The 16,999-nt window shown below is 43.4% G+C and overlaps 1 protein-coding gene across 1 annotated transcript; it reads left to right on the top strand.

The window, feature by feature from the left end:
- Window positions 1-4,623: 4,623 nt before the first annotated feature.
- LOC111602000 (protein tailless) lies at window positions 4,624-6,348 on the top strand. The gene is made up of 2 exons (XM_023318889.2): window positions 4,624-4,699; window positions 4,802-6,348. Exons 1-2 carry the CDS (start codon window positions 4,624-4,626, stop codon window positions 6,076-6,078), a joined length of 1,353 nt encoding a protein of 450 aa, XP_023174657.1. The 3' UTR covers window positions 6,079-6,348.
- Window positions 6,349-16,999: the final 10,651 nt, after the last annotated feature.

Here is a 16,999-nt window from a genome sequence, read left to right as displayed (position 1 = left end):
AGAAACGGGCAGCAGCAACAGGACATCCTACTTACGTCTACAGCCAAAACAACAGAAAATTCAATTCTAAAAAAGGCAAACAAAAAGTCCTTAAGTTATGTTGTGCGTCATTTTGGCTGGCAAATGGAATGAAAACAAAAGGCAGCAGAGAGCACTGCGAAGACCAGAAGAACGCGAAACTGAGCTGAACTAAACTGAGAGGACGCAGCACAAAAGGACGTGGCACTTATGCAAGCCTTCACGTTTTTTATGGAAACAGGACACAACAATCAACAATCAACTGAAATGGAAGCAGCGACTTCATCACTTGTTTCCTCTGCGCGCGCTACTCCTGCTCCAGCTTCTGCTCCTGTTGCATAAATTGCGAGCATTCAAATGCCTGAAAGAGGACACGCTCAGATCAGGTTAACAGCAGCACGGCAACCAATCCCATAGGGCTCCGAGAGATGATGAGTACGATGCACTCATATGATCTTGGAGGTGTGTCCCATTGTTTGGTCGCGCTTCCGTGGCAGCTATATGAAACTTATCTCAGCGGATGCCTTTGCTTCGCTCTCTTTATAAACGCACACAGAAATATATATATATATTTTTTTTGCACGTGCAGCTCTGGGAACCGAGTCCTGATAGTGCTCCTATTCCTGTCCGTGTCTGTTTGTCAAACCCGACAAAAGTTGCTCAACTTTCTGCCGTCATTTGATGTGGCTCCTACTTTACGCAATTCCGAGCAGACATTTGAGCACTTTAATTTCATGTTTTTATGAATTGTTCAAATGATTTCTCAAGATCAGATTGCTTATCTGTCAGCTACCTTGTCCCTTATGCCCTACTCTGTCTCTGCCTCTGCCCTGATTCAATTTATGCACTGTGTAATTATTGCGCTTTTCTGTAGTTGTTGTACCTTTAAGATTTTTTTCGGGACTATAATAGTTTACTTCCTGGGTTCCATCCGTAAGAAGCACTTGGTTGCTTAGCCATTTCGATGTGATTTCTGAGTCGCTTCCTGTTGATGTGGCCTTTGCCTCGTTTCTCGTTCATTCAATCCTTTTGTTTGGCTTTTGGAGACTTGTCTATTTGTACTTTCGGGTTGACATGCTTTTTGCTTTTATGAACTTTGCTTTGACTGAACTGAGCTGCATTGATTTCTCGTTTGAGCGGAAGTCGCCCGAAACGTATATTCATTTCCGCAAATTTCATGCATTTTTAAAAAGTAAATTTACATAATATTGGCGCCAAAAATATATGAATTTATTGGCATTAAATGTTTGATTTGCGCGCCAAAAACTAAAGGGAATCTCATGACAAATAATAGCAAGACCGATTAGGGGAAGTGAATTTAAATCACATATATATCTATGAATACCCACAAAACATAAGCTGAAAGGCTGTCCTATCCACAGAGCTTAGTAATGTTTAGCAAAGTAAGCAAGTGGGTTTTTGTTTTCTTTTGTGTTTTCTCTTCTTTCTTAACTGATGAACTATTTCTGAAGGCTTACATAACGCCTTAGCGAGCAAAAATCTGAAAAGCACATGTTTCTTATCGAAAACATGATCTACATAAGGTGGAAAACGTAAATACACGAAAATGCGTTCGGCACCGTCATAAACCAAATACAAAGCGCTCAGCTAATGACATTTCGGGACTTTCCCATCAAAAGTCTGGCGCGATTCATAATGATGGGCGAGGGTAAGGGAACAGCCGGCAGAGGTTGTCGCTGCTCAATGAACGTTTGCCAACTTTTCGGCCATAAGCAGTAAAAGACGAAATTTTCCGCTCCAAACCAAAGTAAATGAAGAAAATTTCCCAAATGCTTTAACCCTTTTTAGTTCGGCCGAACTGTCATTAGGTTTGTGGCGTCGTCAGACGCCTGACAACAATGTCAAACAGTCGTGGTATGTTTATGAGTCTTAACCCTTTCGGCTACTATCAACGACGATTCATAAAAATGCAGCGAAAGTGCCAATGAGGTCCATAAAAATTTGTAGCCCGACGCAAATTACTACCTAACAGCTATTCTTGGCATTCTTCGAAGACAAAAAGGTGCTAACTACAGTTTTTGTGCATCATCATTAGCCTTAGCTCTGGCCAGGCGACAACGGGCCGGCTACTGTGCCCGCTTGTGCCCCTACCTAGCACCCGCTCAACCCTTTCGCTTTCGCAAGGCGCAAGTCGTCGGCCCAACCTGCAGTCTTTTAGGAATTTTGCTAAAAAGTCATATGTTGCATGCTTTTCGCCGGAATATCATTATTGATTATGCTTCTTTTTCTTCTCTTTTTATTTTCCAAGTTGACCTTCAATTGTAAGTGGCCATATGTGTCTTAGTCCTACCTGAGTGTCTACCTGTACTTTGGCAGTCTGTGCTCGACTGCTGTTTAAGGACTTGTGGTGGATTTAGCGCTAATCCGCGGGGATTAGTGGAATTAGCAGTTCGCCAGCGTTACAATATTTCATTAAGTAATGGAGCGCTACTTAACTTGAATGAAAGTCGCGCTCGGAGTTTTCCTGCGAATTTCCCTTGGGTGAATTCAATTGAAATTGGAGCTAAGGAATATTTATTCTACTGAATTATGTGGGAAAGTTTGATAACGATGTCAGTTATATTAGAGGCAGCATCAATTGAAGCGGAGATCATGCATATTCATGAGTTCCCACGATAGACCCCTAGTTAGTCAGCACAGTCACATCACATCATTCAAATTGACCGATGGTCAGAGAACAGTATACTAAAAATTAATATGTCATCGTCATCTGGTTTACTAGAGCATCATAATCAACAGCATTCAGCATTGTACCCACCGCGAGCTAATGATCTGCATCGTTGTATAGGAATAACATCACACGCAAGCGAATTCCCATGCTGCACACCTGAGAAACCCGAGTGACTGACAGCTCGGTGGTGGGTGGGTGTCCACGACACATGCTCATCGCACCCAATCTAAGCAACATCAACAACTACCCTCAGCAGCAGCATCAGTCCACTCGAGGGGTTGCTATTCTAATTAGACCCTTTTATTATTGCTTGGTGTTGCTGTTGTTGCTATCATCGCAAGCGTTTTATTGATCAAGTTACGCATCCGTAATATGAATCGAAATATATAATTGCTCTTTTTAAATGGCTTGTCATCTATCAATGCGTAGGCATTTGCATTTGCATTTGCTTTTGCGGACTCGAGTTCCCACAGCGGCAACAGCAGCGAGGGATTGACAACCCCTCGGCTAAGGATAGGCTAGGCGTTCGTGTTTTAATCGCACCAGACTTACGGGATCTTGCTTAACATTATAAAGTAGACTATTTTTCGCCTGAATTCTCTAATGCTAGCATTTGCCTTGGGCGTTGATCCCTTTGTTGAGTTTTGCCTCTGTGAAAAGCTTGCTTTAAATTATTTGCCCTTGGCTGATCTTGATCTTCGTCTTCGTTTGCGTCTTCACCGTCGTCTTGGTCCTAGCCGTTGTCTTTGGCTTTAATCTGCTTAAGCGGCACGCGATTAGGCCAATGCCTCTGAGGAAACCTTGCTGGCTGTTGGTTAGGTTACGCGTGGGCCGATTAAAATGATCCCACTTGAATTTAATTTGAGCCGCCTCAGCAAAAGGCATGCTTTAAGCAGGCTTAGTTAAGGCTAAGCGAGAGAGAGAAAGGGAGAGAGTGGGTGGTTGAGCTGGGCATGAGTGGTTAAAGCTGCAGCTTTAAGTGGATGCCACAAAGTGTTTGATATTTGCCCAATCAATAGCCGAGTCTGCTTATAGCACAATTACATCATAAAAGTTCAGTTGGCTCAATAGATGAATGAAACAATTACACCAAAAGCACCCCGCATAGAACAACCCTTGCGCCGTGGTTCGGGTGGTGCAGCAGAGACAAAACGACATGTACCCACAGGTACTTCACACAAATCACAAAGCGGCAACAATGGCCAGCGCCATAAACGGCCAGCCATGAGTGCTGCTGATGAGGATGTGCCTGCTCATAATAACAACTGTCACACTAGCAGAGAGAGAGAGAGCGTTAAAGACAGAGAGTGAAGGAGAAAGAGAGTGAGATAATAGAGAGAGCGTGCGCAGGTAGACGCTGAGAGCGAACATCAACGGAAAAAGACCATAAAATCTCAGAGGCGAAAAGTTGAGAATGAGCATGAGCGACGGCTGCTCAATGAATTTTTCGCAATGGCAGCCGCTGCTTCAGGATCATAAATCGCTGCCAGGCAGCCACTCCGTTAGAAGCAATGCGTGCGAGCGAGCACACAATAGCTGGCCAACCCTGTCTGGCCCGGCAGCGCAACGACCAATAAACGCACGCGGCTGCTACCTAGGGGTGATCGACTGTTCGTTGAATGGCACGGCGGCAGGATTTGTGAGAGCAGGAGTATTAAAACAGGAGCTGGGTGGTGAGCAGACAACACAATCATCCGTGATCTCAACGAGTCCACTTCGCTCGTCCACGTCGTCGTCGTGTAGTGCGCCAGAACTGAAGTAAGACTCAATATTCAAACTGAAAACTCAGAAAAGCCAAATCTACAAACAGAAATTTGAAAGCAATTTGAAAATTGCGCCAGTGAAAAGTGTGTGTAAATTTATTTTGCTGAAATTGTGCCTAATAAATCGCCAAAATTACGCCCCACATCGGTATGCAATCGTCGGAGGGTTCGCCAGATATGATGGATCAGAAATACAACAGCGTCCGGCTGTCGCCAGCTGCATCCAGTAAGTATTGCCTCTGGTCAACATAGTCGAGGAACAAACTCCATCCCAACTCCAGCCGTGAGCAGCAAACTAACGCAATCCTTATTTTTTTGCTTCCTTCAGGTCGCATTCTGTACCATGTGCCATGCAAGGTCTGCCGGGATCACAGCTCTGGCAAGCATTACGGCATCTATGCTTGCGATGGCTGCGCGGGATTCTTCAAGCGCAGCATCCGACGCTCACGCCAGTACGTGTGTAAGTCACAGAAGCAGGGATTCTGCGTCGTGGACAAGACACATCGTAATCAGTGCCGTGCCTGCCGCCTGCGCAAGTGCTTTGAGGTGGGCATGAACAAAGATGCAGTGCAGCATGAGCGCGGGCCACGTAACTCAACGCTGCGCCGTCACATGGCCATGTACAAGGATGCTATGATGGGCGCCTCAGATCTGCCGCAGATACCACCAGAGATACTCATGAATACAGCTGCATTGACTGGCTTCCCCGGCTTGCCCATGCCCATTCCGGGCGTGCAACGTGGCCACCATCATGCAGCACTGAGTGCCGCTTTCCAGCCGCCACCGCCCGCTGCCGTACTTGACCTTTCCGTGCCGCGTGTGCCCCATCATCCTGTGCACCAGGGTCATCATGGCTTCTTCTCACCCACCGCAGCCTACATGAATGCGCTGGCCACTCGGGCACTGCCACCGACACCGCCGCTAATGGCAGCGGAGCATATTAAGGAAACTGCTGCGGAACATCTCTTCAAGAATGTGAACTGGATTAAAAGTGTACGTGCCTTTACCGAGCTGCCCATGCCTGACCAGCTACTGTTGCTGGAAGAGTCCTGGAAGGAGTTCTTCATTTTGGCCATGGCCCAGTATCTCATGCCCATGAACTTTGCCCAGCTGCTGTTCGTCTATGAGTCGGAGAACTCCAATCGCGATATTGTGACCGTTGTTGCCCGCGAGGTGCACGCTTTCCAGGATGTGCTGAACCAGCTGTGTCATCTTAATGTTGACAGCACGGAGTACGAGTGCCTGCGCGCCATCTCGCTGTTCCGCAAGTCGCCGCCAGCTGCTAGCTCGACAGAGGACCTGGCCAACAGCTCTATTCTCACTGGCAGCGGCAGCCCGAACTCCAGTGCCTCAGCTGAGTCTCGTGGTCTGCTGGAGTCCAGCAAGGTGGCGTCCATGCACAATGAAGCCCGTAACGCGCTCCATAACTACATTTCGCGCACGCATCCCAATCAGCCGCTGCGCTTCCAGACGCTGCTCGGCGTCGTCTCGCTGATGCACAAGGTGTCCAGCTTTACTATCGAGGAATTGTTCTTCCGCAAGACCATCGGCGATATTACCATTGTGCGGCTTATTTCGGACATGTACAGCCAACGTAAGATCTAAGGCCCAGTCTAAGTTGAATTGCATCGAAATCGGAAGGACTTGTATTGCCGTCGGCAAGACCGCGTCCGCGCACTTGAAGTGCCTTCGTAGTGCTGGAAACTGTGATATCTGAAAGTTTGATTGGAGTTGAGGAGTTGGGAAGTTGGGGTTACACTGGCTGCGACAGTGACAGTGACCATTGGACAATATTCAACAGTGAACTGCTGCAGAAAGCTTACAAATCTCTCGGATCTGAGCCTTAAAATGTATTCGTTATACGTAAATCTATTTCACAACGTGATTCAAACTTTATTCAAGAAAGTTGAAACTTTTTTTAAGTTTTTTACTATTTAAGTACATATCATATATGTTTAATAAAATTAGCATAGAAAAAATAATATAAAATATATAAAAATATATAAATAGCTAAAGCTACCTTGAAAACAAATGCAATCAAATGAATTATTTAATGGGCGAAGAGTTTTATATAGAATATATTCAACAATATCTGTGATATATAAAAATATATTGGATTATGATTATATATTCTGGAGAAATAGTTTGATTATATGAGTTATTGGCATTACCAAAATTCTTTATTAAAAAACGATTTCAGTTCAGCTTTATTGCAAAAGTCTGCGAATTCTTTACCTTTTGATTAGGAAACATTTTAAAAGTATTTAGTCTCAAGATCTATTAATCCACAATTTTTTTAAATTAATTTGATTTATAATTGTTTTTTAAAGACTGGATTTTTTTTATTTTTTTTTTTTTTTTTAATCTTAAACTTATCAAAATGATATTTATTTATAAATTATATTTTAAGCTGGCATTCGAGATCGAGATCATAAACATATGAGATAAACGTATGATCTTAAACTAAAAACTATTTAACCTTTCAGACGACTTCTTTGGGAGCTCACTCAAAGTCGGAAGACCAACCGCAGTGCCCGTCCAGGTAATCTGAATTGCATTATGCAAATCCTTGAACAAAAGATCTGATGCATTTGGCATTGAAATCAAACAAATTAGCATAGTTTTTCCACATCAGCAGTCCAAAGTCGGGATTAATTTGGGAATGGCAGTTGGCCTTAAAATGGCCGCTCCAAGTCGCTGTCCCCTCGAACGGCGTCGTCTCTGCCCTTGGCCTAAATGCCTCGATGCGTACAAAACAGAATTCAAAAAGTTAAAAAGCAAAAATTCACTTTTGATGACTTTGTCGAGCGGCGTTGGGTCGCTGCTGCGTCCATGGCAGACAATAACAATTGAATCCTTTGACAATAGCACATAGAACCGGGCATGCCATAATGTAGTATCCCTTCGGCTGAAGGCTGAACAAACAAGGAGCGAACGGAACAGTTGCCAATCGTTTTGGCTGGCTGCTGCAAAATTGTTGAAATTGCGTTGGCCAAAGTAAATAGAAATGTTGAATGCATCCATACAAATATGCCTTATATATATATATATATATATATATATATATATAATGTGTGTGTGTGTGATGTCTATGCCACTGACACACATTCATTTTGAGGAGCATAGTGCAAAAACCTACCCTAACCCGTAGCACCCATGGCTCAATGCTTGCGGGGATTTGGAATTAAATATGCTTCGTTGCTGCTGCCATTTCGACTTTGCCAAGGTCCATGCTCGACTCTGCTTGGATGCTGCAGATGTTGTTGTTGTTATTGCTGCTGCTGTTGAATCCGGCACAAATTTTGTTGTCTCTGAGGGCACAAAGCGTTTCGACTGCTGCCGCTGGGTTGTTGAGCCCTTTTAAGTCCTAATGGCCCTTTATTATCTGCCTTTAGACTTTTAATAGACTCAGAGGCGACGACGATGCTGTGTGTGTGTGCATATGTCTCTATGCAATTGTGGTTGTTGTTGTTACAGTCGTAGTCCTAGTCCTAGCTGTGCGCCTGTGTTGGTTTAATCCTCATCATTCTGTCATCAGTAACGTTTTTCTGCACATTGTTGGCTTTGCATTGTTTAGGTCTTAATTTGTAGTTTTCCCTTTTTTTGCATTGGCCATAAAAAGAGAGAATATTTTCACTTATTGATTTGCTTTGGCAGAATGTGGAGCAAGCCCTTATTGAGTCATTGGCTCTAATTGAAATCCTTGGTAAAGCCAGCGACTAGCCAGGGACTAACTTGTACCACAAGCTTTGGATCAATTCAAACTCCTTGAACTGGTTTAAATCAGCTCAAGACCGAACTTTAACTCCCACCCAGCGTTGGGTGGGTGTGTGGGCTAAGCCGGAGCCAGCTCAGTTCAATCGCTGCTACAACTCTTCAGCTCAAGTGGCTCTGTGCCTGGACTTCTTCGGAATCTGGCCCGAAGCTGGTGGATTTTCGGTAACACTTTTAATTCATAGATTTTCGTTGATTAAGTAATCCATGTCCTCAATGAAGGGCGACGCGCATGATTAACGCAATTCGCGTAAGCGAATGCTGCAGATCCGCAGTCCTGCTTACCGGGGCAGGTGTGGAAAGACACGTATTCCTGCGGCTGTGGCAGGTTTTGGGCTAGCTTAGCCCGACGACAGGTCTCGGAGTGAGCCGAACTCCGATTCCCATTCCGAGTTCGAGTCCGAACTCGATGTCTGTGTGTGGATCATTGCGTTGGCTAGGCGGTTATCCACGCGCAATTACCTAGCGAAACAAAAATATGAGTATGCAAATAGATTTTAATGGGCTGGATTACCCTTTTGCTAAACGCTCAAATCCTGGCCGGGCGGTCGACAAGGCCGCATCACAGCCCATTGTTTTCAAATATAATGAGAATGTCTCTAAGCCAAAATATTAAACATCCGTGCGATCCGTGCTAGCAAGCCGCAAGACGCAAGACGCAAGCTGCAAATCCGGCTTCCGTTTGCCTCATTGTTGTACCTGAAGTCAGTCCCAGGACGAGTTGGTTCGAGTTGCTCTGTCAGCCGAACGGCAGCCAGTAAAAGTCAAAGCGGTACCAGGGCGGCGTTGTTTTTGTAAATTGAGTAGCTCGATTTATCGCCAGATCAATTTTCTATATCTGCCGCACAGATAAGTGAGTGAGCGGGAGGGAGATAATGTACATATCTATGTGCGCTTCTCTAATTCTAATTGTTGTATGGCTTATGGACTAGAGACTAAGCCTAGGCCCTGCCCCGCAGCCTGTGCTACAGCTTAACTTACTTTAGTGGGCAAATGTCTGGTTTTCTGTGGAAAATTCGATTTGCATTTTAGCAAAGGTTCCAAGGCAAGGGCATTGTTGTTAGCGCTTAGCTAGTTAATTTGACGTTTGGATGTCTCTAATGATGTTTATTAGCAGAACTAGTGCAATCAAAGCAGCTGCTCCGTAGGAGAATCAGCAGCAGATCACAAGATCAGATTCCCAGAGTTGAGCTGACAATTAAATTCAGTGAAGCGTCTGCTAATCAAAAGTACTTGGCACATTGGCACATCCTAGCATCTTTTATGCTCTTAAGTACTTGATGCCCGAGTCTAAGTCTACGTAAGTCTTTAGTTTTTTATTGTTACAGTCTGCGTAGGGCACAATAGGCCCCGAGGGCAGCTGATGAGTGGACCTCCTGGAGGTGAGAAAAATATTGAGGGCAAATTGCGACGCTCCCAACCGAACAAAGGCTACCGTGCTTCGACTGATACTTGAGAGCTCAAGAGCAACTTGCGTTTAACCTCAAGAAAGTTGCAATTGCCCGCATTTCGGTGATCCAGTGTGAGCGTTTCGCTTGAATTTCGCTTGGGATATTGACAGGCAAACAAGTGTTATGCGATCAGCGGCGACAGTTTTATATGGGCACGTCGAGGATTATTACTTTTTGATGCTCAATCAAAAGCTGAGACTTGCTGGACCACCAGGACGACAAAGCGTTGTGTGTGTTCCAAGCCACTCCACCCCGCTCTCAGGCATAGGGGCTTAGTATGGGAAACTTATGCGCTGTCAAGATTGCCACACAACTGCTTGCATTTGCCGCATGCAACCGATTGTAGGAAGTTCTGTTCGCAGGAAGCTGTTCCTCTGCGGCTGCCTCGGGCCAACTGATGACGTCGCAGCCTAATTGAATTTGTTGCCTTTTCATTTGATGTTGTCTTTAAATTTGCTTTTTTGTTAGCATAACAAAGCCGACGACCGCTCACTGCCCCGAGGCACCCATCGAGTGCGCAGATAGTTCATTAGGGTAACTCACAATCTGTTTGAAAAATAAAGAAGACATCATCCAATCCTATGGCGTCGCAGCTGCCTAGAAGTGCTCATTATATGGCAAGCTATTCACTTATGTTACGATAAACTATTAAGTAGTCGGAATATTTCATTTAATTAAGCTGTTACATGAGTTCCCCAGCTACAGCTACAGTGCAGCCCCAACCCATACATAAACCTATTTGAGCACCCCTTGATGGTCGGGAAAAGTTTGAAACTTCTCAACTTCCGGTCAATAAAGCAGGTGGTCATCAGGTGCACGGCATGGCGCATCCGTGAATAAAGCTATTATCGTATCACGCAAGTACTGTAAAAGTCCTGGGAATACGGCCCAAGTTGACCCGCAACGCTAAAAAGTGAAAAGCAGTCGCGTCATCATTGCAACTCGAAGCCCAGCAGTGGCGACGGTGTCGGCGGCGGCTGTGGCTTGCACCACCTTTGACCAGGAGCGTCATCAGCAACATCAATAGGGCCATATGTCAAAATAACGAGCCCTAAGCCCGAGCCACCCCAGAGACGTAACGGTAATTTGGGCAACCCTGTGCTGCTGCTGCTGCATTCCAAAACAGAGGCGACCGAGCACCAAGTGCATTGCAAATATTGAAAGGGGACAAAGGGGGGTTCGTAACGGACCTTCGGGCACTTGAGAATGTAACAAATCGACTTTGACAAAGCTTCGAACTCAGCAACAGCAACAGCCGCAGCACACAGGCGTATGGGAAAGCTGTCGTTCGTGTTATTTGGGCGAGGTTGCCACTTCAGCCACCCAAGTGGCCACTTTTACACTATACAGCAGCAACTCGAGACCAACTCACACCGAAAAGTGTATTAGTTATGTGTTTGCGCTCCCAGGATATGGAGCGAACGGCCAAAGAGAGAGACAGAGGGAGAGAGAGAGAGTTGGTTAAAACAAAAGGGGTGGTTAGTTAAAGGTATGTGGCGGATATTGGCAAACCAATTTTGGAGAGCCTTTGTTTCGCTGAACGTCGCGAATAAGCCACAAAGGATCAACAATGCTCGAGAATTATTTTGTAGAGCCAGCAAGCCGAGCCACTTGGTGGGCTGCTGTATGGAACATTAATTCTTTCCACAGAGGCAACTTTGTTTCCAACTCTCGAGTGGCTATTGGCAATGCAACTGGCGACAACGATCGCTCGAGCCGAGCCAAAGCGCGCCACGGCTCACCTTAGAGCCAAATAACGACAGCTGTCAGGCCGCGGCAACAACAAAATCAACTTCAATTTTATGATTATGTATTACTACTACTACACACACAGACACACATGCGAACTCTATTTCAATTGAATTTTTTTATCGAAGCCATTTTGTCTAATAAAAAGGATTTGCTGCATAATCCGCAAATGGGACGCGCAAAACTATCAGGGAGTCTGCGGCTGCGGCGAGCTGGTGACAAACTAAACACTAAAATATCCTCTCGAAAGGCGGGGCGCCTGATTTCTGACATCACAATTGACAAGAGCCGAAACAACAGCTGGTTAACTGACTGCCCTTGACAATGAGAGATAAAAAACCGAACGATTTCCAATTTGCTCTAGCACACAGATTAAAGCCAGGGAGAGGAAGAGCGATAAACTGTATTTGCCCTATAGCTGGGCGCAATTTAAGCGCTTACATGGGAACTAATTTCTGAAGTGCTCTCAAACACTTCATAAAATATTTGCATCAGTTTGCGGCAAGCGCGCGACAGCCCGCTGCGGGGATTAGCCGTACAGCAAACATGGCGACAGTCATGACAAAAAAAGTAAATAAAAATGAGAGTTAAGCCAGTTAAAGCAGAGACCGGGATGTCGAAGACCTAATACCCTTGCCGAAAAAAGTCTTTAAGCAACTCTAATTTTTACAGATTTCTTTACTTGTAAAATGTTTGTATAATAAATAAAAATAAAAAATATTTTGAAATTATTATTTTATTTTTATTAAAAGATTTTGTGTACTAAGCATTTCTTATAGATCTTTTCTATATATTTGATTTCTCTTATTTTTTGTTAAAATTATATAATAATACTTAAAAAACAACACTTGTTAATATGCTAGAAATAAAGTTTTGAAATATCGTATATTTATTTATGTAACTAAATATAAAAATAATTTTGTGAAAAAATAATGGGAAGAATTGAAAATGAATAGCTCTTTATATTCATACAAAAATGTGCAGCTTCATCTGTATGATCAGTATGAATATAATGAACTATTATTTTTATTTCCATTTCATATTTACATTTTTTATACTTCTATTCTTCTTCTATTCTGTTAATAATATTATTATTATTAGTCAAGATTATAGTCAAGCATATTACTATATTATTTATTTGGCAGCACGGTCATCTATCTATTGATTTATATTTCAGATTGAATTCAATTACAAATTCCTTGTTTCAATTGTGATACCTTCTTTTAGAGTATTAGAGCTCTCGCTCAAAGTGAAACTCGTATCTAACGGATCGCGTTAGGTGGCACTGACTTGGCGTGGCTTGTCAGCTTCATGTGGGCTGCTGCTGCTGACATATCCTTTGGGGTGGCAGTCGAATATAAACTGTGATGCGCCGGGCCTCCGGGTTGAGACTTGGGCCTGCGCGTGCTTCGACTGAGCTGCTTAAAAAACTAACTATTACCCGTCACTGTTTACCATACGGATCACACTTGAGAGCCGTTGACAATGTTGCGCTAGAGCAGCTGAGATGCGCTACAATAGTGGAGTGTGTGCTGCATCGGTAGGGCACTGAACTGTTCGCTAGAGCCGACTGGAAAATGCTTTGTGCGTTGGCTCGTTTAATTTTAATGAGTGTGTGTGTCTGACTGGCTGGCAGCCAGTTTTGTCTGTCTGATGAGCCGCTGACCCGATCCTATGCAACTGTTTCCGTTTTCGGACTCGTTTCAACTGTCTATCTGTATATTTAAGGGTGGCTTACGGCACCCCCTGGTGCACCCCCCGATTTGTAGCTGCGCTATGTAAATTGTCACATTATTGTCATAATTCTCAGGCAGATGAAAATGGGAAAATCATCAACATGAAAATACCTATGACATCATTTGCACTTTTGTTGTGGTTAATTGCCACAGTGTTGTCAATTTATGGGGCGTGAGATTACGTAGAAGCAATAATAATAGCCGAAGCTCCGTTGACCACTTCATTTCACATACGATTTACGTGTTTAGAGCAAAAAGTTTTGGAGAAATGAGTTTTGAAATAAAATATAAATAAAATTGATGTTGTAGCGAGTATTGAGTAACTTCTTGGAAAACAGATGCAACATGTTTTCTCAGAGATATCAAGGATCTGAAAAATCTTTAGCCTCAGCCAATTAACTGCAATTCAATGAACAGTAAAATCGCGCAATGCAAAAGCCTTAAGATTGGAACCGAAATAAGTAGAAATCTGCTATCATATCATCCTAACAAGTATCTGACGCATCTCTTTGGTGTCTGCTCGGCAAGCCGAAATAATTGAAACCAATTAGTTTCGAAAAACCTTTTAATTGTGTGTGTTTTCAATGCCCGTCGGAGCATGTGTAAATATTTTCATAGCCAGCAAAAACCAGGAGCACAATGCGCACAAAGCCAAGCGAACAGTAAAATGGGAAAATAGAAAATGGAAACAGGCAACATGTGAGAACATGGCAATGACCAAAATAATCCAGCGCATAAAAGGAAAACGTCGAATGCAGTTTCAGTTGAAAAACATAAGAAATTGCCAAATAATTGCAGGCGGCTAGAAAAACTGGCCCGAAGAATGCCGAAGAAAAGCGAAGCAGAGAAAGAAAAGCGAGGCATAAAGACAAAAAATCAACCGCAGACTTTTGTTTTGCAAGTAGAAAGGAAAACTGTTGCCAACTGTCGATGCGCTGTCAAAACTGATGTCGATTGAGCTGCTGCTGCTGCTGTTGTTGACTGAGTCGGGAATTGTTTCGAAGAGCTAATGTTGGCCAATATTGCGCAGGCGGAGGAAATATTAACGGCACTCTATTAACAGACGACCATCACGTAGAATATGAGGGCACTTTTCCATTCATTGTTGATTTATTTACTTTTTGATTTTATGTCGGTTGCAGTTAATTGGCTACGTTTTGTTGTCAGTCTGTGAGGCTAAGACGCTGGCTCAGTAAACAAATTATCAGTCTTTTGACTCAAGATTGCGACATTTCACATGTAATCAGGATGTGATTAGCTGCAGTTGGCATTGGGTTAATCTTTACTGCATATGGACCCATAGTTCTCTGAAAGACCTTCCACCTTTGCTCTAAATTCCATTGCCATTATTGCCAACAATTTGCCCACTTTTGAATACAGTTCCATTAGATATGCTACGATTTCGATTTCAAAATCTTTCATTATGTTTTTTGTACTCTAATGCCATTTTAAATGAAATCAATAAGCAGCTACGCTTGGCATGCTAATTTTGATTGGCATATCATTACCATCGAGTAGCCAGACAACAACAACAACCACATATTTGGCTAATTAAGCAGTTGAAGTCGCCGCCAGCCGCAAATCACCTGAGAAAAAGGTTGAAGATAAAAATATGAAAAATATATAAAAAGAAGTAGAGCTCGGTAATTGGGAGCTGGCGATAGCTCACTCGAAACATCGAAGTAAACACTTGAGATCGACTTAAGGTCTAAAATATCAAGTCGATTACAGCTGAGCAATTGGTTGATGATGTTGGTTTATTGTCGCGTCATGCGCTGACAATGTTGAGTGGAGCGGAACTGGATCTGGAACTGGAACTGGAACTGGAATTGACACTTACTGAAAAACGAAATTGAAACTGTCTTTAACTGTTTGGCTTGATTGTCTGTTTCTCCATTGACTCACGGTTGTTATTGCCTGTCAAGCTCTTGCACTTTGACTTGCCCCAACAGGTCCGGCATGCACACTCTCGCATACTCCCAAGCTGCCTACAATGACAATGGTATACAATTACCCGCATTTATTGGCCATTTGTCGCCGCGTTGGCTATTTGCTGTTGTTGTTGCTGCTACTGCTGGCTGCTGTGGCTGTTGCAATTAATAATTCACTTGTTTGCGTGTCATACACGGATCGTATCCGCTGACATTGAAAATGTGATTAAACTCAATATGACATGAACATTTTTAACAATTTTATAATGCTCCATACTCCTAATTTGACTAAGACTGGTAGCATAGATTCTAGAGTTATGTATTGCAGGAGGCATAAAATAAATATGGGATTACCATTTATCTGTACTTTAGTTTCTTAATAAGTACAACATCTATTGATACATGAACATGTTTCACATACATAGGCATACAGTACTGCCACTAAAAGTAATGAGTATTTGGCAGTCTATCACACACAGAAACGTCTAATTTGCTTGCTTTATATGAAATTTTGTAAGCTTGGCATAATTAAAGTGTAAACTGCTTTCAATTAATGACTCACTTGGTCAATAGCCTCACTGTGACACATGAGAAAATATATTTATGTTGACCTTCTGCCACATCACGTTGAAGTTTTAGCGATGATCGTTTGATTTTTATCCCAAATAAAATAAAAACTGCATATCATTCAATTATTTTGATAGCTGTGCATGGAAATAAACTGTGCTGTAAACGTGTTTTGTGCTTATTTAATCTAGTAATTGCTAAAAAATGTGCAGCTCTATGCAGCAGCTTAAGTTGTGCTTGTAAATCTCTGTGTGCTATCTGCTTGATCGGTCTGAGAATGGCTCCGTTGCTGGGTTCAATGCACGTGTCCTGCCTTCCAAGGCTGGAGCTGTCGAAACAACTTTCGAACTGCGACTGGATGGTGGTCAAATCGTGTGTTGTAATCAAGGCCAAGAAGATCGCTTGACCGAAGGTGTGGACCCTATCGTAGATTTAACTGTGATCTGACAGCCAAGCTACAGCTAGCCCGACTCGACTTGGCTAAGTGTAGCCTGCAGCCACACTTCCAGTTTTTCCTTTCAGCGTCAGCGACATGCGGAAGTCTGAAATGCGAAAACCGCTACGCATGCGCCAGAAACTTGTTTCTGGCCCGGCCCGGCCCGGCCCGGCCCAGACACGCACTTGGCTCAAACGCAGCCAGCCCCGGCGCACGTTATTGACCTTGATTCCGTGTCTATAGCTGCATTTCAGCGTGGGGACTGCGAGACTTTGAGCAGGAAAACTGGTCCAGTGACACCAAGAGCAATTACACTGGCAGCGGAGCCACACAGTGTGCGAGACTAGGCTGCTATGCTGTAAGCTGAATCAAAGTCAAAAGTATTTTAATGGTATTAAAACTCAAAGTGAAATGGAAACCTCGACTGAAATATATAGCAGATGCGCAATTAGCGCGTACGTACACATATCTACCATTCCAAATATATTTGCTTTATAGCTCGGTAAACGCGTAATTATTCATCCTTCTGTGTCCGTCTCTCAAATTACAAATGATCGAAAAACGGACTGACTTTTGAGGAAATCTGGCTGCCGGGTCATTCATGAGTCAGTCACTTGACTATCAAATCACCATCTGTATATGAATCCTGTGAATCACTAGGGCTTATCCTATCTCTCATTCACTCTCACTCTATCTCTCTATATATGAGCATATCGTATTTCTTTTAGCGCTCTCAACAAGTTTAGCGAGTTTCAGTTTGACTTCTGGGCGATCAGTCGGCGCTGATAAGCGTTTAGCATTCAATTTTTTTGGCCGAGCAAATTGAGAGCTGAGAGCTGAGAATGTTGGCGAACAAAAGACTAGATTGTTAACCTTCTAACT

The sequence above is a fragment of the Drosophila hydei genome, unplaced genomic scaffold (genome assembly GCF_003285905.1).
Source record: "Drosophila hydei strain 15085-1641.00,03,60 unplaced genomic scaffold, DhydRS2 tig00008119-arrow-pilon, whole genome shotgun sequence".
Taxonomy (NCBI): Eukaryota; Metazoa; Arthropoda; class Insecta; order Diptera; family Drosophilidae; genus Drosophila; species Drosophila hydei.
The sequence above is the reverse complement of the archived record's forward strand: the minus strand, read 5'-3'. Positions and strand labels throughout refer to the sequence as shown.

Coding starts and splice junctions, on each gene's coding strand:
- LOC111602000 (XM_023318889.2), top strand. CDS start 4,624: ATGCAATCGTCGGAGGGTTCGCCAGATATGATGGATCAGAAATACAAC. Junction 4,700..4,801: donor GCTGTCGCCAGCTGCATCCA/GTAAGTATTGCC, acceptor TGCTTCCTTCAG/GTCGCATTCTGTACCATGTG.